The sequence below is a fragment of the Thalassophryne amazonica genome, chromosome 6 (assembly GCF_902500255.1).
Source record: "Thalassophryne amazonica chromosome 6, fThaAma1.1, whole genome shotgun sequence".
NCBI classification, from domain to species: domain Eukaryota; kingdom Metazoa; phylum Chordata; class Actinopteri; order Batrachoidiformes; family Batrachoididae; genus Thalassophryne; species Thalassophryne amazonica.
The window spans coordinates 93,968,762-93,991,857 of record NC_047108.1 but is presented as its reverse complement, the minus strand read 5'-3'; the positions used below and the strand labels follow the sequence as shown (position 1 = coordinate 93,991,857).

General features: G+C 41.8%; 1 protein-coding gene across 1 annotated transcript in view; it reads right to left on the bottom strand.

Moving 5' to 3' along the window:
* col9a3 (collagen, type IX, alpha 3) overlaps positions 1-18,650 on the bottom strand; it is a 45,973-nt gene extending 27,323 nt beyond the window's left edge. Inside the window, exons 1-8 of the mRNA XM_034172808.1 lie at positions 18,399-18,650; positions 17,539-17,607; positions 13,304-13,339; positions 13,104-13,175; positions 12,909-12,962; positions 7,518-7,553; positions 6,221-6,244; positions 5,987-6,040 (exon numbers count right to left, since the gene is read on the bottom strand). Coding sequence (XP_034028699.1) covers positions 5,987-6,040; positions 6,221-6,244; positions 7,518-7,553; positions 12,909-12,962; positions 13,104-13,175; positions 13,304-13,339; positions 17,539-17,607; positions 18,399-18,464 — 411 coding nt within the window. The 5' untranslated portion in view covers positions 18,465-18,650. The remainder of the gene's footprint in view (positions 1-5,986; positions 6,041-6,220; positions 6,245-7,517; positions 7,554-12,908; positions 12,963-13,103; positions 13,176-13,303; positions 13,340-17,538; positions 17,608-18,398) is intronic.
* Between the last annotated feature and the right edge of the window lie 4,446 nt (positions 18,651-23,096).

Below are 23,096 nucleotides of genomic sequence, written 5' to 3'. Positions count from 1 at the left end.
CACATAATCTAATTTTATAAACCTCTGCTCAACTGAAGTATAAACTATTCTATAAAAATTTTAATGCAGTTTTGGGTCAGTCATTCAATGGTATTGTGTAGTACAAACAGACTTTCTTTATGCTATTGTTAATATTTGTGTCAGCTGTGCTAAGCTAGCACGAGGGAAGTCAAATTGCTAACTTTTTGCCAAAAAAAATAAAGATATTACAATCAATTCCATTTGTTAAAAAAGCACCAAATCATAATTAAGTAATCCCAAAATATTATATGTGAGTAGGTTCAATATCCAAACCCTGAGCAGGGGTGGTGGCCAAGTGGTTAATGTGCTTGGTTTCAGTTCAGAAAGTTCCAGGTTCAAATCCCACCCCTGCCACATTTCTCCGTGTAATGTGGAGTTGTGTCAGGAAGAGCATCCGGCGTAAAACCTGTGCCAATTCAACGTGCAGATCCACCTTAGATTTGCTGTGGCGACCCCGAGTGCAAACAAGGGAGCAGCCAAAGGGACTTACTTACTAGGTTCAATATCCAAACCCTCAAGAATTTCAATTTCAATTTATTTTCATTTAAATAGTGCCAAATCACAACAAAGTTGCCTCAAGACGCTTCACACAATTAAGGTCTAACCTTAACAACCCCCAGAGAAAGCACACAGGTGACAGTGGTAAGGAAAAACTCCCTCTGATGATTTGAGGAAGAAACCTCAAGCAGACCAGACTCAAAGGAGCAACCCTTTGCTCTGTTTTATATTATAAGAATTGTTTTATATCATTTTACAGGAAGAAGCCTGAAGCAAAAAAGATTCATTGGGGTGGCCATATGCTATAGTCATTCTATCAACATGGATCAGAAGGCACAGAAGAAGACTGACAGAACATGCGATAACTTATAAGAGGACAATTGCATCTGAGACAACTAAAGGTGGATAATAGCTCATTGTGCTCAGTCGTGGGATACACAAAACAAGGTGCAGGTCAGAGCTGGTTGGTATGATGGGGGACAAACTAGAAATGTACTAATTGACAACTACTGAACCCCACGCTACAGTTTCCCAATACATCACACTACTACCCATCTCAGTAACTTCCCCATTTCTTTAAAAAAAAAAAAAAAAAAAAAATCCAATATAGCCTGAGTGGGTTTAGATGTATTTGGCCAACACTTTCAAATCCAAAAACAGTGTATTTAACTCTCAGGCTATGAGTGTTTCAGTAAGTATGTTTTCATCAAGGTATTTTAAAATAACAGTAACCATTTAATACAATAATTTTTTCATTCTTGAAAAAGTTTCTGTTTATTTGACCTGGTGAGGTTCACTTCTTCCCGTCGTTCATGATGTGCATGGAGAGAGAGCCTCTACTGTTTTGCAGTCTCAATTAGCATAAGCATTAAATATTGTAGGCTACTTTGTTCTCCCCCTCTAGCTGCCACCTTATCATGGTGGGGGAGTTTGCGTACCCGGATGGTCCTAGGAGCTATGTTGTCGAGGGCTTTGTGCTCCCTGTAGGGTCTCCCAAGGCAAACAGGTCCTAGGTGACGGGTCAGACTAAGGGCAGTTTAGAACCTCCATGACCAGTAAAAGATCAAGGACCATGACGTCGCCCGGTATGGCAGAGCCGGGGTCCCACCCTGGAGCCAGGCCTGGGGTTGGGGCACGCACGCGAGCGCCTGGTGGTTGGGCCTTAGCCCATGGGGCCTGGCCAGGCTCAGCCCGAAAGAGTGACATGGGCCCGCCCTCCTGTGGGTTCACCACCTGCAGAGGGGGCCATGGGGGTCGGGTGCAGAGAGGATTGGGTGGCGGTCCAGGGCGGGTGGCCCGGCGGCCCGGTCCATGCTCACAGCCCCTGGCTGTTGGGACGTGGAATGTCACCTCGTTAGGGGGGAAGGAGCCTGAGCTTGTGCGGGAGGTTGAGAGATACCAACTAGAGATAGTCAAGCTCACCTCCACGCACAGCTTGGGCTCTGGTACCCAACTCCTGGAGAGGGGCTGGACGCTTCATTCTGGCATCGCCCACGGGGAGAGGCGGAGAGCTGGGGTCGCATTGCTTATTGCTCCCCAGCTCAGTCGCCAAGTGTTGGAGTTCCTGGGAGGGGTACTAGATAGTGCTCCGACTGGGGACTCCATTGTTCTCCTGGGGGATTTCAACACCCACGTGGGCGGCGACAGTGAGACCTGGAGGGGGGTGATCGGGAAGCACGGCCTCCCCGATCTGAACCCGAGTGGTGTTCAGTTGTTGGATTTCTGTGCTAGTCACAGTTTGTCCATCACAAACACCATGTTCGAGCACAAGGGTGTCCATAAGTGCACGTGGCACCAGGACACCCTGAGCCAGAGGTCGATGATCGACTTTGTAGTCGTATCATCTGACCTTCGGCCACGTGTCTCAGACACCCGGGTGAAGAGAGGGGCAGAGCTGTCGCCTGATCACCACCTGGTGGTGAGTTGGATCCGCTGGGAGGGTAGGAAGCCGGTAAGACCTGGCAGGCCCAAAAGTATCATGAGGGTCTTCTGGGAACCACTAGCGGAACCCTCTGTCAGCGAGGTCTTCAACTCCCACCTCCGGGAGAGCTTCTCCCAGATCCCGGGGGAGGTTGGAGACATGGAGTCCGAGTGGACCATGTTCTACACCTCCATTGTCGATGCGGCTGCTCGTAGCTGTGGTCGCAAGGTCTCTGGTGCCTGTCGCGGCGGCAATCCCCGAACCCGGTGGTGGACACCGGAAGTAAGGGATGCCATCAAGCTGAAGAAGGAGTCCTACTCATCTTTGTTGGTAGGTGGGACCCCAGAGGCAGCTGACAGGTACCGGCAGGCCAAGTGTGCCGCAGCCCGTGCGGTCGCAGTGGCAAAAACTCGGGGCTGGGAGGAGTTCGGGGAGGCTATGGAGGAGGACTATCGGTCAGCCTCGAAGAGATTCTGGCAAACCGTCCGATGCCTCAGGAGGCGGAAGCAGCTCTCCACCAGCACTGTTTACGGTGTGGGTGGGGAGCTGTTGACCCTGACTGGGGATGTTGTTGGGCGGTGGAAGGAGTACTTCGAGGATCTCCTCAATCCCATCGTCACGTCTTCCGAAGAGGAAGCAGAGACTGGGGACTCGGAGGCGGACTCATCCATTACCCAGGCCAAAGTCACCGAGGTGGTTAGAAAGCTCCTCGGTGGCAAGGCTCCTGGGGTGGATGAAATCCATCCTGAGTACCTTAAGTCTCTGGATGTTGTGGGGCTGTCTTGGCTGGCACGCCTCTGCAACATCGCGTGGCGATCGGGGACAGTGCCTCTGGATTGGCAGACCGGGGTGGTGGTCCCTCTGTTTAAGAAGGAGGACCGGAGGGTGTGTTCCAACTATAGGGGGATCACACGCCTCAGCCTCCCCGGTAAGGTCTATTCCAGAGTACTGGAGAGGAGAATTCGACCGATGGTCGAACCTCGGATTCAGGAGGAGCAGTGTGGTTTTCGTCCTGGTCGCGGCACACTGGACCAGCTCTACACGCTTCATCGGGTGCTCGAGGGTTCATGGGAGTTTGCCCAACCAGTCCACATGTGTTTTGTGGATCTGGAGAAGGCATTCGACCGTGTCCCTCGGCGCACCCTGTTGGGAGTGCTCCGGGAGTACGGGGTCCGGGGTCCTTTGCTAAGGGCTATCCGGTCCCTGTACGACCGCAGCAGGAGCTTGGTTTGCATTGCCGGTAGTAAGTCAAACCTGTTTCCAGTGCAAGTTGGCCTCCACCAGGGCTGCCCTTTGTCACCGGTTCTGTTCATTATTTTTATGGACAGAATTTCTAGGCGCAGCCAGGGTGTAGAGGGGGTCTGGTTTGGGAACCACAGAATCTCGTCTCTGCTGTTTGCGGACGATGTGGTTCTGTTGGCTTCGTCAAATCAGGACCTTCAGCATGCACTGGGGCGGTTTGCAGCCAAGTGTGAAGCGTCCGGGATGAAAATCAGCACCTCCAAATCCGAGGCCATGGTTCTCGACCGGAAAAAGGTGCTTTGCCCTCTTCAGGTCGGTGGAGTGTCCTTGCCTCAAGTGGAGGAGTTTAAGTATCTCGGGGTCTTGTTCACGAGTGAGGGACGGATGGAGCGTGAGATGGATAGACGGATCGGTGCAGCATCTGCAGTGATGCGGTCGCTGTATTGGACCGTCGTGGTGAAGACAGAGCTGAGTAGGGGGGCAAAGCTCTCGATTTACCGATCGATCTACGTTCCGATCCTCACCTATGGTCATGAGATTTGGCTCATGACCGAAAGAACGAGATCGCGAGTACAAGCCGCCGAGATTAGTTTCCTCCGCAGGGTGGCTGGGGGCTCCCTTAGAGATAGGGTGAGGAGCTCGGTCACTCGGGAGGAGCTCGGAGTCGAGCCGCTGCTCCTCCACGTTGAAAGGAGTCAGTTGAGGTGGCTCGGGCATCTTTTCCGGATGCCCCCTGGACGCCTCGCTGGAGAGGTGTTCCGGGCACGTCCCACTGGGAGGAGGCCCCGGGGAAGACCCAGGACACGCTGGAGGGACTACATCTCTCGGCTGGCTTGGGAACGCCTTGGGGTTCCCCCGGAGGAGCTGGAGGAGGTGTGTGTGGATCGGGAGGTCTGGGCGACTTTGCTTGAGCTGCTGCCCCCGCGACCCGACTCTGGATAAAGCGGAAGAAAATGGATGGATGGATGGCTACTTTGTTGTCAGTTCAGCTGCTCCTGTTATTGTTCGGGGTCGCCGCTGCGGACAGAGGCAGATCTGCACAGGTATTTGGCACAAGTTTTACGCCAGAATGCCTTCCTGACGCAACTCTAGGTTCACCTGGAGAAACACACACAGCCGCTAGGTGTTCCAAAGAGGTCTCTCCCTTGCAAGTAACCAGACGCTGCACTGCTTAGCTTCTGAGATCTGACGGGATCAGGCTTAGGCTACTAATCTTAAAAATATTTGTTTTCGACACTAATTTTGCTCACTTTGCTGGGCTGAGATGAACATTAAAGCAAATGTTGGACACAGCTAGCATTAACATTCGGGGCTCTCCTTAAGCAATGGCATAACGGTGCTGTGCCATCATGCAGATTTAGGGTGTTCCCTCTCTGTTTTCCCGGGCAATTACTTATTTTGTCATGTTGTTATGCGTTTCAGAGCTTTCTCAGACCATAAGCGCGGACGGGCAGTGAAATCCTCAGTCAGACAGACTGTGTGAGTGAACGCAGCCCGTGAAAAACTGGCTATTTCCACAAAAACTGCACTGATGAATCCATTGTGCACCCTTTCAATGAAAACGCTGACATAATCGAATAAAGGCATTTTTTTGAATAGTTAAACTTGATTCACTGAAAGTGGACATCCTTTTCGTTTTGTCTGCGAGGTTGCGAGCAACACAGCGTCGTGTGTTTTTCAAAAATACACGAATACACTCCTTCACTTTAAATACACAGCTCAGATGATCCGTGCAGACCCTTTTTCTCTTAAAGGGCTTTATTTTACTCCGTTTACACCTTTGGAGAGTAGTAGCTTGCTGCTACATTGATTAGCTCCTTGTGTGCACGATCTGTTGTTTTTCTCTGGTTATCGTGACAGCGCCACAGCGCCACATACAGGCCTGGAGTATACAGCATTTTCAGTGTCACAAAGCTGACTTGGAATGTCATTAACTGGTTCAGGAATGATATTTTTTGTTGTAACCGGTTCAGGAATGTCAGTTTTGGGGTGGAACCCAAAACCAGAAATGTTAATATACTCTGTTTGGAATGAACCAGTTGGGAAAAAAATTTCTGGTTCGATATCCTGGTTTTCATTCTAATATTGTTTGATCAGCATAGAAACACTTTTAACAGTTGAATTATTTGACACGCGTGCACACACGTGACATTACTGGAGATTTTCTTGGCTGAGAGAATTAAACAAATGTTTGTGAGAGTACAGGAGCAACAATTATGTGATTATCCCAGTTTAATTTGATGGATGTCACTCTGCCATGACGACGACGGGAACAGTAATTGGTAAGATCGGACTGATACTCACTGCCGCTCCCTGGGGTCCCACTCCACCAGGCAATCCGTTGGTTCCAGGTAGACCCTGGAAGACAAAGAAACAGAACAGTACATTTGCATTTGTAGTCCACACTCAACACTACGACGCAGCACGTACGAGTATACAAGAACACAAAAAGCATGCAAAAATAAGACAAATACGTTGTTTTCATTACGTTGCATATAATGTAATGAAAATGGATTGAAGCTTGTGCTCTGTACTCACGGGAGCTCCTGGTTTCCCTCTGCCCTACGGAAGACACAGGAAGCCAAATTAAGTCACAAACATCAAGGGATGGATGATTAGATTTATGTCAATATCCACCACATGATGTAACACTGAATCAAATCAGCTTTGAAGGTTTGTCACATGTGAACGCTGTGATGTGGATCTCCTCTTTCACAGCCTACGTAGACTTGGACTGAATCAAATCTGTAACATCGCTCACCAGTCACATATGCAGAGAGGTGCTAATTATGGCCATAAATAAATAAATGTGTAAACAATGCAGTAGCAATATAGCTGTACATTTTAATATAAACAGTTGAAATGCAGCACAAAATTAATTCATTTTGGAGCAGTCATATTTTGAGGTACAGCAAGATACATACAGTATATAGTGAAACGTAATAATAATAATAATAGCATATACAATATATATATATATATATATATATATATATATATATATATATATATATATATATATATATTTAAGTAGACCAACAAGGCTTTGAAATTCTTCAAAAACTGTCCAAAAAAAAAAAAAAAAAAAAAAAATCAAACTTTTGAATTTCAAAGAATTGTTAATATACACTTTGTTTACTGTTTAAATTGTCTCTTTACACAGTATAAGGCAGAGAGTGATTTTTCATCTCCAAATTCTGTAGTCTGTGCTAATAGGGCACCGCAGTCTCGTTTGAACCCTGCATGATATCGCGGGATTTGACCACTTAGGGGGACATCTGCTCCGTTGCACAATGTATACACAGCATAAATTAACACGGACAAATGGTGTACTGTTTTGTTTTCGGCTGCAATCACCGAAGCAGTTGCGAAAAGTATTTTTGTTTTTTTTGGCTCACAGTAGAGAAGAAAAGGTGAGGCAGATGGGAGAGGTTGTGTCAGTAAGTGTTAATCTACTAGTAGCTCAGTTCCCTCGCCTGAAAAACCGCCTCGACATGTTTGTGCTCCAGGTCATAAACAAACCGCAACACATGTCCACTTTCCACCACATCGTCACTTTTTCTTTGCATTTTCACTTTGTTTACGTGTAATTTGTCCAAAAACCCATTGACAATGCCGTGGTTGGTCCCTGGGAAGTAGAGATATTACGTCATATGTGTCATATTTTACCCCTTTAGTGCCCGCCCTCAAACAAGACTGCGGTGCCCGATTTCTGTAACAAACAGAATGACATGAGATATGAAACTGATACTGAACATTGTTGGGATCGATTTTTAGGGGGGACCGTTCACTCAGCGATGCCGGTTGCAGAGTGATATTATGATGGAGTACTTACGGGAGGTCCAGGCAGCCCAGCAGGTCCAGGTTCACCCTGAAGAGAGGAAAGCCAAAAATGAACAACTTTTTAATTATTTCTACAGAAGCCTTGATAGTCAGTCCTTGTTGGCAACCCCACTGGCAGACAACTGACTCATTCCATGCCTCCTGAAAGTAACCAATACCCAATGTTTCTCTGGAGAGACCTACCACCAAAGACACCCTGTTGACACAGGTTTGACCCACAAACATACAGTACGAGAAGAAGCACCAGGACCAAAAAGCCGTGACCATTCATTCTCGTTAAGCACCACTTTCCAACGGTCTCATAACTTCATAAACTCTTCTTGAATTTCCTCAACTCAAACACAGACGTCCCAGACATGACTGTCATTACATAGATAAGTGATGGTGGAGAGTCGGAAAAAATCGATTCACGTCCAAATCGCGATTCTTATTTATTAAGATTCTGAATCTATCCAAAATGTTCAAGAATCGATTTTTAAAAAGCATTTTTTAAAACATTTTCTTACTTACTCGCTGCGTGTACTATTTGTCAGGCAACGGCAATGTGCTTCAAACATTAGTGAGCTGCAGCTTACCATGGCGGGTGAAGAGCTAATTCAGCCAGCAACGTCTTTGCTGAAGGCAAATGTTTGGGCGCATTTTGGATTTTATTATTTGCTGCGTAAGAAGGAGCTTGACATGACTTATGCAGTGTGCAAAATCTGCAAAATGAAAGTCAAGTACTTCGGAAACACTTCAAATCCTCAAGACCACATGCTACGGCATCACCCGGAGCTAAAAGAAGCGAAGCAGCGGTCTTTGCTGACTACTGACCAGCGCACACTCCATCACTTCGCTAAACTGCCAGCCAACTCTGAACGAGCAAAGCAGATAAGTAAATTTACATCTTTAGAATCACTTGATTAACCTTGTAAAGCTGCATTTTCTTAAACATAAACATTTTTTAAGTACTATAACTATTTCTCAGAGCTCTTTCAACCGAAAGTCGATTCTGAATCGAATCCTCACCCCAAGAATCAGAATTGAATTGAATCGTGAGTTGTTGTAAGATTCACATCCCTAATATATGTATATATATATATATATATATATATATACATATATATATGTATGTGTGTGTGTGTGTGTGTGTATGTATATATAAGGGAAAACATTGATGATCTCATCAACCAGCCTCTTAGAAATCAATGGGAAGTCTGTCTCACAACAAAAATGATAGACATAAGTTTCAGACAGCAAAACAAACTTTCTTTTTGCACTGAGCCTTTTTGGCATTTTTATCTTCATTATATGGCCTTTTATGATTTGATGATTACATTTATTGTTTTTGAGTAGTTTTGAGAAGACTTATTTGTCTGTCCACTATTCAGTCACTGGAGTTTACAGTGTACATGTCTCTAGGCTTTAAAAACATCCTCTGAATGAAGCAAGAATGACAGAAAAGAAATCAAAGAAAAAGCTACATTGAAAAATATAAAGTAAAAAAAAAAAAAAAATTGTGGAGGGAGGTTCAAATCAGCATGTCGATCTAAACACCATCTCTCCACAGAGAACTGCAGAAATGTGGTGACTGTTTTTGCATCATTTTCTGTACAGACAAATGGGAATGTGGGCACAATCTCCTTCCTTCCTCTGGAGGTGTGAAACCTCAGTTTCTGTTGGCAATTATTCCAGAAATCCTCCCTCTTTAAATTCTGTGACACTTTCTCCTGCCCTGTCACTCACCCTTTGTTTGCCCCCCCCCACCACACACACACACACACACACACACACACACACACACACACACACACACACACACACACACACACACACACACACACACACACACACACACACACACAGCTGTATTTGTGTTGTCTGGGATGTGGGAAGATAAACAACACAAGACACAAACCTAACAACAGTGTCACATTTAACAGGAGCCCCAAACCAGAATGACTTATTTATTTATTTTTACCCAAATCTGTTCATTCAAGCGCATTCAGCATTTTAATTCTGGTTTCGGGTTCTGCTTTGAAATTATTGTTACCAAACTGAGTGACATAATAGTAGCTATCTTTGGGATGATTAAAAAAAAAGTCTATTTACATAAGCTACATTTTACTCTATAGTCTATTGCTAGTGTGGCAGATGAACTAGGCTACACCCATGGAGCTGAGTTGGATAACTGCCCTTTTGTGCTTTGAATTTAAATATATATCATTATAATGACTTTAAACTTTCGGTTGTCCCGTTATCACCCAGAAAAAGGCTGTGACGTTGTTCCGATTCTGAAACTGAAGCCATCAGTAGTTAGTTAACCAGTAGACTGGATAACTAGCTGTTCTCCTCCACAAACATTTGTGTTGTAAAAAGTGAACAGTTTGCTTTGTTTGCGTTGTATAACATCACTCAATTCCTTTAACAAGATGGCGGTCCAATGTACTTCTTACTCACTGAGGAAGATTCACTTTATTGAACTTTCCAAATATATAGCCCAGGTAGACAGACAACAGTTTCCTCAAAAATTGTTGATCACCAAACCTGTTTGCAACATCCTCATGCATCACGAATACCCAAATTTCCACTCTGATTTCAAAGAATTGTGACACCATTTTACTTGCAGTACTTTCAGGAGTCTTGCTTCGATGCAACTGATCATGCTAACAGCACTGAGGAAAGTCAAGCGTCAAAGCTAATCTGCTTTGACGCTTGTGCTTCTATGTGTAAAACACAGTGTGCCCTCTTGATTAGCAAGTGCTTCCTTTTCTTTGCTGTGACCTGTGTACCATCCCTGCAAACAGTCACACAGTTCTCACGTTTTCTCATAAAGAGCTCATCAGCCGTCGCTCTGCTGGAGAAATACTTTCATAACAGCAAATCGTCACACGCTGTTCAACGGGTAACAGTTTAATTTCATGATATACCTACAAAAACGTCCATGCAAAATGACGTGGATGAACTTAACCCCATTGCTGCTGCACTCACCTTTGCACTCCGTTTACATGTCCTGTACGATTGCAGCAAGAACTGAATTTTTGTGTTACTCTGGTATGAGTCGCAACTGGGTCATATCTTTAAGAATAGATACAATTTTAATACAACAGCTCCCAGTGATGCCAGTAACGTGTTACTCTAATCTAACCACTTTTTTTTAGTAACAAGTAATCTAATGCGTTTATCGTTCCAACTCAGTAATCAGATTAAAGTTACTTCTCCAAGTCACTGTGCGTTACTATTATTTTTGCATTGTGGGTCGATAGCAGCATTAAACTTGGTCCGTGGGCAGGGGGTCGGGGTTCGACTGAACTGCACACTTTAAGCGAGCTGTGAGTTTTTCATCCGCGGGTTTCTGCAGCAGCTACGACTCGTCCTCACCTCCTAAAGTGCATTGACAACAGCACACCTGCACTGAGCTTTACAAAGACACTTTTATGCTTTTTTCCTCCTTTATATAGAATTCTGAGCTGAGCTGCTTCGTATCTGCTCGTTAAAAACAGCTGATCCTCCGCGAGGCGTCAACAACGCCTTTTCCACTCAAATGCACCTAAACTCTCTTTCTGAGGACCACATGATGTGAAAACGCAATAAAACTTTCTTACCTGTAAATCTGGTCCTGTTTTCTGCATAAATAAATGTTATCCATTCTTTGTGCTCAAACGCCAAAGCAGGGGCGAATCCAGATGGAATGGGGGCGTGGGGCAGGGATGTGCCCCCCAACACCCCTAGATTAAAGGTCCAGTTTGAAGTCTTTTTTTACTACAACTACTAATACTACTTATAATAATAATAATTTTGACAAGTAAAATGTTTAGAGAGAATTTAAATGTTAGAAAAATGTTAGAAAGAATTTAATAGTTACATTTATAAACAATGTAGGTTAGAAATTGGTTAGAATAGGTTAGAATAGAAAAACAGGTTAGAAGTTTTACTGTTACAGTGCTGTCAACAGTTAAATATGAGGTCAAGAAAGAGGTCTTTATTTTACTTTTTATAAAACAAGTATTTATTTTCATTTAAGTCAAGAAAGGGTGACTATAAAGTGAGTTTTGGCAAAACAAGTATCGTCATGTTGAGATGGGAGAGGGTTGTTCTCGGCAGCTGGGGAAAGTAACTAAAAAAGTAACTAGTAATCTAACTTAGTTACTTTTACAATTGAGTAATCAGTAAAGTAACTAAGTTACTTTTTCAAGGAGTAATCAGTAATTGGATTACTTTTTCAAAGTCTTATTCAAAAACAAAAGAGAAAAAGAATGCACATAATTTTATACGGGTTATGGAGTATACTGAGTGATACTAAGTGACATGTATGTACGTGTGCATATGCATGTGGGAAAGCTATGAATCGATGTACACAATTTGGTAGATGTAAGGAGGTGTGTGATATTAAGAATCATGAACAGCTGTGAGAAGTTACATCAGTGCCACATAGCCCAGAGACTGATCATAGAGCAGCTGCCTTACCAGAGGTCACACCTGAACACCACGCAGGTGGGTGACATGTGACCCCCCAGCACCAACACCAGCTAGGGTCCATAAATCCACAAAGAGAGTGGGCCAATGCCCCACTTGGGTCCACCTACTGAAGTGAACAATGGCAGCACCCCCCCACACACACACACTGCCAAAGTCTCACATTGCCAGAGCCAATGGGATGACCCAAAGCCACCAGTGCTGGGTGCACGCCAGCTCCAGCCACATGGGAAATAAGGTGACCCATACTGGATTTTCGTTCTGTGCCATAGTACCTCAGGATATGGCCCTTCATGCTGTTATGACTAATAGCGGTTATCGCTAATGTTGATGCAGATGAGATGGAGCTGATTATCTCTGGTTTAGTGAGCTGTTTGTTGCTACGCTGCATCAAACTCCACCACTCGATCCTGTTTGTCTGTGTGTCGATGAATCTCATGTTCGTCAGATGGCCATAATACCGTAGTAATCTGAGTAATTAGGGACACTGGTTGACGCATGCTTCCTCATTAGGCTGGCTAATTAGCCGACTTTCCGGGGGAATCATCTGTCTTAACAGCGACTTTGCAGCTGAGATGTAGCAGTAGTTTGATAGTATCGATGTGGTAACTCTTGTGTTTCTTAGAGTATCTCCGAGCATCAGGGAAACAGATCATCATCCCCTTGCAGATCAGTGGGAAGCACTGAGCATTCCGGGCTGGATTAAGGAAGTGGCAGAAATAATCCAATTCCAAATCCTCATTAAAAATGTTCTCACCAATAGGCTGAGCCACCTTGATAAATCCAGGCTGACGGGGGAAACACAGGACTTATCTGCATTGACTGAACCTCCAAATTAAAGCATTTGTGTCTTTTGAGAAGTTGTCTTTAGTGTGTTTGATTACTGGAGTCGTACAAATCAAGACAATTCAATTCAAAATACACTTACAGTTTCCCCTGGAGGTCCGTCCCTCCCAGCAGGGCCGTCTGGACCTGTCAAACCCTGAAGAGGATGTATATCTACAGTCAATAATATATTTGAAAATAGAAATTGCATTAATTTTGTTCAATGATTAAAAATAATTACAAAATCAAGTTTGGAATATACGTGCTTGTGAGATTTATGTGTTCAGTGAACACTTACGTCTATCCCAGGAAATCCTGCCAGACCTGGTTTTCCTGGTAATCCTGGTATTCCTGCTTTCCCTTTGGGACCCTGTAAGATGAGTGGTGAATATTTATGAAAGACAGTAGAAGACATCAGTTATTTATCAAACTGTTTTGTTACTTTTATTAAAATCTAAATAAATATGTATGTATAAATTCTATTCTTTGAATACTTACCAGTCTTCCAGACAGTCCAGGAGGACCTGGTTTTCCCTGTTAATGACATTAAACAAAATATTAATTTATTCCTAAAATGCAATGACACAATTAAAGTGGAATAACAGTGTCCACAGCTGTCAACTGGTTGTCCTTGTACTGTATTTAAAGAAATGGAATCTATATATTTTTCTTGCCAATTTGAAGTAAATTTCAATCAATTTATTTCAGTTTATTAATTTATATAGCGTCATCTCACACAACAGTCACCCCAAGGCGCTTCACATAACACACAATTTATGACAACACAAACTAATTTAAAATCAAAATTTAAAATCAAAAGGGCACAATAAAAAGGTAAAACACAGTAGAATAAAAACAAATTACAAAGCAAACATAAAAACAGAACAGATTAATGATAAGACAGTCTAAAAAAGTGGGTCTTCAGTCTTGATTTAAAAGTAGAGCGTTCCAAAGAGTAGGGCACGGTAGGAGAAGGCTCTATACCCCACAGACTTTTTATTCACCATTGGTCAATTGAAACCTCAATTTGTTTAGGGATTCCACAAGGCTTAATTCTTGGACCTCTGCATTTAATCTTACACACACTCTCACTTGCATTAATTAAACAGACATAACTGCCATCATGTTGATAAATAGGTCTAAAGTTCTACGTCCTATATGCTATCTGTTAGAGTTTGTCAAGGTTACTGCTATTTTGCTAAAAATAAATGCATAAAATAAAATTGTTGTAACTGTTACCGGCTGCTGTTTAGGTAGTACAAAGAAATGAATCCACATCTCACTTTGCAATGAAAACTCTTTTTCATTTCTTTTTTAGCTTTTTAAATTTGAAATGACCACAAATGGGACAGATGTTTTAACAGTGTTGAAATAATAAATAGCATGGATTATTGTAGTTCTCTTTATTTTGAGTCACAAGTTAATGATAGCAAACCTGCAGTTTACTCAGAATACAGCATGCAGTCATTACATGTGCATAGACCCCCCACATACACACAAGATATCACTCCTTTTACTCCAACTGCTTCACTGTGCAGATGTGTTGCTTTGAGCACACTGGATCGTGTCAGATCTAAGAAGTGAAGCAGAGTAACTCCTGATGAGTTCTTGGCAGGGAAACCACTTGGTAACACCAGGATCTGTACATGTGTTTCTCCATGTACAGGTGTTGCATCAAGAAGAACATCCAGCATACAATGTGCCAAATCCCAAGTGTACTGGATCTGCTGTGGCAGCTGGAGGCAGCCAAAATACAAAACAACTCCAGAACAGAATGACTGAATGATGAACAGAATGATGTTTGTATGCAGCTACGTGTTTATGTGAATGTTCGTAAGATATCTTAAGAACACCTAAATCAGCTTTGATCAAATGTGATAAGTCGGCCAGTGGGTGAGAAGAAGTGATCTGATTGACTCTGGTTAATATTGGTCAATGAGCAAGATCAGAGGTCAAGGTTAGGGTGGTGGCGGGGGGTCGAGAATGCAGAGAAAAGGACTGGCACAAATGGGCCTCTGGGCCTGTATAAAGCCTACTAAATATATAGGAAAAATTGCTAATTTTATGAAAATGAATTCTGATGGTTTACTGTTAGTGAACTTGACTGTTTAAAAGCCTGCAAGTATCATTATATCTGCAGCACTGATTCTTTGAAAAAAGGTGAGGCATCACTGTGCCCTGAGCACTTTAGGTCTAATTTTAGCACATTAAAAATATAAAAGCCAAAGTATGGACTCACATGAGTACGTGAACCATCTAACAGAGCACAAATCATTATTTTTGTATTTTCATGTGATGAGAAATGAAAGATGTCTTTCTGGTGAACTTTCTGGTAGGTTATTGACTTTCTTATTGCTCACAATCCTAGTGAAAGTCTAAGGTTTTCTGAAAGTAATATGTAGAGGTGGGCGGATCGATCCTTATATCGATAATATTGATACCAACACTGGTATTGATATTGAACGATCCTCGTGTAAAAAGATCGATACTCAAGCTTTTTTTCTCTCCAGCACACACTGACTGCTGCGCACACAGATTCATCAAAGTCTATTCTCTGTCTGTAAGAGCAGCGCTGCGCTGTGTCACACAACATGGAACAGTGCACCCTTGTATTGTGGTTTGTCAACCTTGTACCTCAGGAGATTGTTGAGTGATATTTGTTTAAACAAAAATGTTGATTGTGATAATAAAGTATTTTGTTGTCACCTACAATGTTTGGTGAAATTCTATCCTAGGTCTTTTGGATCCTTTGGATCTATGAAGCTTAAATATGAAAAAGTATCGGTATCGATATCGGCGATACTAGGCCTGTATTTACTTGGTATCGGATCAATACCAAAATTCCCGGTATCGCCCACCTCTAGCAATCTGTATTCTTGTTGGTGCCCTAAAGAAGTCTGAGGTCTGCTGGTTAAATCTTCAGTTTGGCTGGTTCCTATTAGCACAGCGGATAAGAGAATATTTATGGAGGAATCATTCAAATGGTGATGCAAGCACCAAAATTGGCACAAATAATTCTGAGACATCACTGTTTTGAAAAAGCAGAGTGTCCACTTGAATTTTCAATAGGCAGCCAGGTAGAGGTCAATTGAAGAATTACACAGGGGTCAAAATTTAAAAATCATATTGAAAGGTATTCCATATTATTTGTCTGATCATAAAGATTCAAAAAAGGTATAGTTTGGACTGTCTATGAATGAATTCTGTGGAGTGATGGGGTACGAAGTAGCAAAAATGATGAGAAAGGCCAATTTCAGATTGTTTTGCACAGGGGTCAAAAGATAAAGTTGCTCAAATTTTGGCAAAAAGTGATGCAAAGTATTCTTAGTTATCATATGACAGGGTAGCATGTGCTATATGTCATTGAATCCAGTGGATGTCAACATTATTTGACCTTTACTGTGGACACCAAACATTCAACATGGTCAAAACTATTCAATTTATTGATCCTATTATCCTCAACCAATAATTTTCATCACTTTTTATCAAATTGGAGCAACTTAAATTTTTGACTCTCTACAAACTGAAATCTCACCATCTTTGCTATTTTTATCCCATAACTCCATAGAATCCAGCCATAGATAGTCCAAACTATACCTTTTTGGAATCTTTATGATCAGACAAATAATATGGTATAGGTCTTAATATTTTGACCCCGTGTAAATCTTCAATTGACCCCTACCTGGCTGCCTATTATTGTAAATTCAGGTGGACACCCTGCCTTTTCAAGACAGTAATGTCAAAGGTGTATTTGTGCCAAATTTGGTGCTTGCGTCACCCTTTGACATATTTTTTCAGTTCTGCTGCACTATATGCTGCGACTGAAGAGGAGCCAACACAACTGAAACGAGCCGCTGCCGACTGGTTGCTTCATTAAAGTGTCACTTTGGTTTGCACAGCAGGCGGACTGAGCAGAGAGGAGGTGTGAGCTGAAACTCTAGATGGTCTCATAGGTTTGGGGAATGTATGAATGGACCCTCTGTGTGGCTTAAATTATCCAAAACTCAAACATTCTGTGCTTTCTTGATCTGCAAACACAGTGTTTTTTTTATTATTAAATGTGGACATAAATCAAAAGAAACTAAACATTTCCAAACTGGTTTCGCATGATCAAAGTTTTTTTTTTCTTTATCAACTTGTACAAAGTTTGTCTCATTTTGGGTTTTAGTAAATCTCATTATTCCTTAAAACATCAAACTCATGCAGGATTGTTTTTGTTTCAACGTGACGTGACTAAAATTCAGGCAGATTGGCTTCACGTGAACAGACACATCGTTGATGCTTCAGCACTTTTTCATTGCTTTTTCTTCATTTAAGCTAGTTTTAGTTGTTACACAAGTAAAACATTGTCTACCTGGCAAACATGGGTGTGACTAAGCACCAGTAGGAGGAGCTGTGGGAGGAGTTAATGTGATCAAACTCAACAAGACAGATTTTAATTAGCTTTATGTGCTTAAAAAACAACTTTTGTCCACAAGTCCTTGGATGGGAATTAAATTTTTCCACACATTATTATATTGTTTTAAAGGCTGAAAACTGCACGTCGTGAACAAATAATTAGCAGCAATAGGCTCAACACGCTTATAAAAACATCATTTACATTAATGCTGATCTTAATGTGGAGCAATGCAATATTTATTACTGACATAATGGAGTGAAAATAAAATCTTTTTTTTTTTTTTAAGTCACATTAATGTTCAAATACAGAAACAGTTGATGACCGGTGAACTCACGTCAGCGCCATCTCTCCCTGGTGGCCCTGGGGGTCCTTGTGGTCCTGGAGCTCCTCTGGGGCCCGGCCTCTGTAACACAATTTGACTAAATCATTCCTTTTCTGGACAAAATCTAAGCAGCCATCCAGTTTTGCTGTAGGATGATGCCATATATATATATATATATATATATATATATATATATATATTGGTGTAGATGACTGGAGGCTACTTGGCATGTACTGGGCAAAAAAAACAAAAAAAAACTTGCATGATCCTACATAATTTGCCAGCAGTAGTGACAATCTTAAAATACAGTTTAATGTTTGGTTAGTTCATTTCAAACAGGTACGATTGTAACTATATATTTTATAATGCAGCTATAACATCTTAATGCAAACATGCATTAAACTTTTTAATTGCACAAAATTAAAATTTGCAGAAACAAAAATAAATCATTGGTCCATGGATCTTCTAAACGGAGTTATTGAGCAGAAGACTTTCTCAGTTAAGTGCTTGTGTGATTCTGCTGTAAGGAGCCTGGATCAACAGAGGTGGCATTGTGCACTCTGGCACCGACCTCAGAGCTCTGCATTCCACATGTACAGGGACCACATAATCCCAACTTCATCAAGTACTTATCGAGTACTGCAAAGGTCAGGAGTACAACAGGCCTACAGACCTGATTTAAAAAAGTACAGCAAACATAGGAAAACATCAGGTCTGGAGGTATGGAAAAAGCCAGGCCTTGAAAGAGTCTGCCACCACCACCATCATCATCATCATCACAGGCTGCACAACCACGAGTTATTTCACAGGCCTCGAGTGTCATAAGCAAAAAGTCAAAAGATGCTGTAGGATGATGCAATTGTTCAGCCTACCTGTGCTGAGGATGAGGTTAAAAGCTGGCACAGCAACAGCAGCCAAAAAGCACAAATCATCGCCATGGAGTCCCAGTCACCCTCACAATCCTGAAATTAGGCTGAAAAAACTTTGACTCTCCTGTTCCTGGTCCTCCCTCACTCCTCCCCAGTATTGGAGACGGAGCCTTCCTTCTCCTCGCGGCGTGCAGCTCCTGAATGGCTCCTTTTGCTTCCAGATAAACCCGAGCCTCCAGTCGAAGGGGCTGAGCTCAGCCTGGAGTCCTGCACACGGGGTGAGGGGGGTGAGGTGTGGGACTGACAGCCCAGAGGGGGACCACTCCAGACAGCAAAAGGAGGCTGAGCCACTAATGTGGGTTGTTTTGACCAGTAACATGTATGCAAACTAAGCTACCCTGCTTTAAGGTTTGGGTTAAGATGCATTTACAGTTGTGTTCGAAATAATAGCAGTGTGTTAAAAAAAGTCAGTGAAGCTCAAAATCTTTATAACTTTTATTTCCATACACGCAAATGCATTTGGAACACTGCACATTCTATTCCAAATCAAAACATCAAGAAAAAAATGGTCACATTTAGAGAAAGTTAAGAAAAAGGAATATTAGGCTGTTCAAAAAACAGCAGTTTGCATTTTTCTTTCTGTGGAAAAAAAAACAGGTGCCAAAAAGGTGGCCCTTATTTAAGAATGAAGGCAGTAAATGTGTCTCTGAAAATCTGAATAAAATAAGAAAAACTGCGTACTTTGATTAAAAATTTGATTGGAAAGGGGAAAAATATAAAGAAGTTAAAAAACGATAAAGTGCTCAGCTAAAATAATCTCAAATGCTTTAAAAGGGCAACTGAAACAGAAAGCAGTGGAAGAAAATGGAAAACCACCATTCAAATGGATCGAAGAATAGTCAGAATGGCAAAGACTGAGCTAATGATAAGCTCCAGGGTGAACAAAGAAGGTCTAAAGTTACCTGTGAGTACTGTAACAATTAGAAGATACCTATGTGAAGCCAAGCTATGGACAAGAAGCCCCCACAAAGTCCCACTGTTGAGAAAACAATGTGTTGAAGAAATTACAATTTGCCAAAGAACACATTAACTGGCCTAATATAAAGAGAAATGACGCAACATTTTGTGGACTGATGAAAGCAACATTGTTCTTTTTGGGTCTAGTGGCTGCAGACAGTTTGTCAGACAACCCCCCAAAATAGAATGCAAGCTACATTACACTGTGAAGTCAGGGAAGCATGGTGGACCAAGCATCATGATATGGGGATGTTTCTCATACTATGATGTCGGCCCTAGTTACCACATACCAGGCAACATGGATCGATTGGAATACATCAAAATACTTGAAGAGGTCACGTTGCCTTATGCTGAAGAGGAAATGCCCATGAAATGGATGTTTCAACAAGCCAACACCACCAGCAAGCGATTAGCATCTTGGTTCCAGATCAACAAGATTAATGTTATGGAGTAGCCAACTCAAACCCGGGACCTTAATTCTGTGGGGTGACATCAAAAATTCAGTTTCTGAGGCAAAACTAAGAAAGCGCCAGAAGTTGGTTGACTCCATGCAACACAGATGTGAAGCAGTTCTCATAAACACAGGTTATACAACTAAATATTAGTTCAGTGATTCGCAGGAAGCTAAATTTTCAAGCATTTTCAGTTTATACAGTTAAATGTTTCAGTTTGTAGAGAAAAACGCAGATCCTGCTATTTTTTTTTTTTTTACATATTGCAGGCCTTAAATGCAGTGGTGGATGTGTATTAAATGAAATTATGGTGACCACACAAAACATGAAATAACTTGGGTTCATACTGTGCAATGAAATGGAAGTCAAAGTAAATAAAACCCCAATTCCAATTAAGTTGGGACGTTGTGTGAAATGTAAATAAAAACAGAATACAATGATTTGCAAATCCTCTTCAACCTATATTCAATTGAATAGACCCCAAAGACAAGATATTTAATATTCAAACTGATAAACTTTATTGTTTTGTGTAAATATTTGCTAATTTTGAAATGGATGCCTGAAACACATTTCAAAAAAGCTGGGACAGTGGTATGTTTACCACTATGTTACATCACCTTTCCTTCTAACAACACTCAATAAGTGTTTGGGAACTAAGGACACTAATTGTGAGTGTCATGATTGGGTATAAAAGGAGCATCCCCAAAAGTCTCAGCTGTTCACAAGCAAAGATGGGGCGAGGATCACCACTTTGTGAACAACTGTGTGAAAAAATATTCCAGTAGTTTAAGAACAATATTTCTCAAGAGTCAACTGCAAGGAATTTAGGGATTCCATCATCTACAGCCCATAATATAATCAGAAGATTCAGAGAATCTGGAGAACTTTCTATATGTAAGCCGCAGGGCCGAAAACCAACATTGAATGCCCATGACCTTCGGTCCCTCAGGCGGCACTGCATTAAAAACTGACATCATTGTGTAAAGGATCTTACTGTGTGGGCTCAGGAACACTTCAGAAAACCATTGTCAGTTAACACAGTTCGTCGCTACATCTACAAGTGCAAGTTAAAACTCTACCATGCGAAGTGAAACCCAAACATCTGGGCCCGAGCTCATTTGAAATGGACAAACACAAAGTGGAAGTGTGCTGTGGTCTGATCAGTCCACATTTCAAATTGTTTTTGGAAATCATGGACGTTGTGTCCACCGGACAAATGAGATAAAAGACCATCCAGATTGTTACCAGTGCAAAGTTCAAAAGCCAGCATCTGTGATGGCATGGCGGTGTGTTAGTGCCCATGGCATAGGAACTTACACATCTGTGATGGCACCAACAATGCTGAAAAGTACATCCAGGCTTTGGAGCAACACATGCTGCCATCCAAGCAACATCTTTTTCAGGGACGTCCCTGCTTATTTCAGCAAGCCAATGCCAAGCCACATTCTGCACGCGTTACAACAGCGTGGCTTCTGTCGACCACTGAAAATGTGTGGCGCATTATGAAGCACAAAATACGACAACAGAGACCCCGGACTGTTGAACAACTGAAGTCGTACATCAAGCAAGAATGAGAAAGAATTCCACCTACAAAGCTTCAACAATTAGTATCCTCAGTTCCCAAACGCTTATTGAGTGTTGTCAGAAGGAAAGGTGATGTAACACAGTGGTAAACATACCACTGTCCCAGCTTTTTTGAAACGTGTTGCAGGCATCCATTTCAAAATGAGCAAATATTTGCACAAAAACAATAAAGTTTATCAGTTTGAACATTAAATATCTTGTCTTTGTGGTGGGTTCAATTGAATATAGGTTGAAGATTTGCAAATCATTGTATTGTTTTTAATTTACATTTTACACAATGTCCCAACTTCATTGGAATTGGGGTTGTATAAGGATCACAGTATTATTTAAAATTTAAATTTTCCACATCATCCCTACATTTTCTGATTTGGGACTGTACATTTAAATAGCATTCTTAAAATATTAGGTGTTAGTAATTTGTGTTATTTCTATTGCACATCTCTATCACACACACCAACATCAGGGTGCTGTAAGGCATTCCTCTCTACACCAGGAGCAACTTTGAGATTACATACCTTTCTGTCTGATTGGGGAATTGAACCCATGACCATCTGGTCAAAGGCCACCACACACATTTTCATGACATATCAGGGTATTATGACAATTGTGAAAAATGGGAAAATGCCTTTCCCAAGGTCGTAGAGGCCTGGAAATCAAACAGATTCAGACCCATGCTTACAGGAATATGTCCATTTGTTGAGATTTTGGCAAGGTCAAACCTGATTTTTATGCTACATATGAGGACACTGTCAAGTTTATGTGACTTATGAGCGGGGGTGCCATCAGTGAATTTGGGCCCCATGAAAAGAAATCTTACTGGGCCACCACCCATATTGTCAGTATTATAATTGCATTAAGGGCCTCTCTTGGCCCCTGTCAATTATGGGACATTAGAATCATTCTCTTTATTCTCCTGTTTTGGGCACCCCTGCTTATGATGACAATAACATCACACTTAGTGTGTTCAGTGTTTTAAGTTCCAAAACTGGCCATTAGGTGGTGAAAATGAAGATGAGGGGAAAAAAAGATAAACTTATTTTACAAAAATTGATATTTTAGGACATCTGAGATTTTTGGTCTGGGAGCATGTTGGGGTGGGGGGTGGTGGCCTAGAATGATTTAAGAGTGCTCAGAAAAATGAGGATGTGGAAAACGTCCTCATTTTTACAAGTGTCCTGATATTGAAGGTGTGTTATAAAAAAATGCCCTGAATTGTCATGAAAACCCGCACCCGTATGCGCACACATACACAAAATTAGGTCCAAATAAAAGTTAGTTTGGTCCAATAAAAGTCAGAAAGCCTAAGCCATCTTAAGAAAAAAATAGCAAATTTATTTTCACAGCCAGGTATTTAGTTGAACAAAAGTCACAGACAGACTTCAGCACTCTGAAAACTCAGTTCATTGTGTAAATATACTTTAAAATTTCAGAAGTGAAAATTAAGTGCAAATATAAAAGATGCATTAATAAACTGTGACAATATATTTCCCTGGCTTGCAAAATTTTCCATTTCTAATTACCATGGAACAGACTATAGCCGGTGCTCAATATTCTGCCAAGACATGCATATTGTACAATCAAAGTCTGATTTTTTTTTTCTTTTTTAGCAAGGCTGCCATACAAACTCTGCTTTGAATCATACAGAATG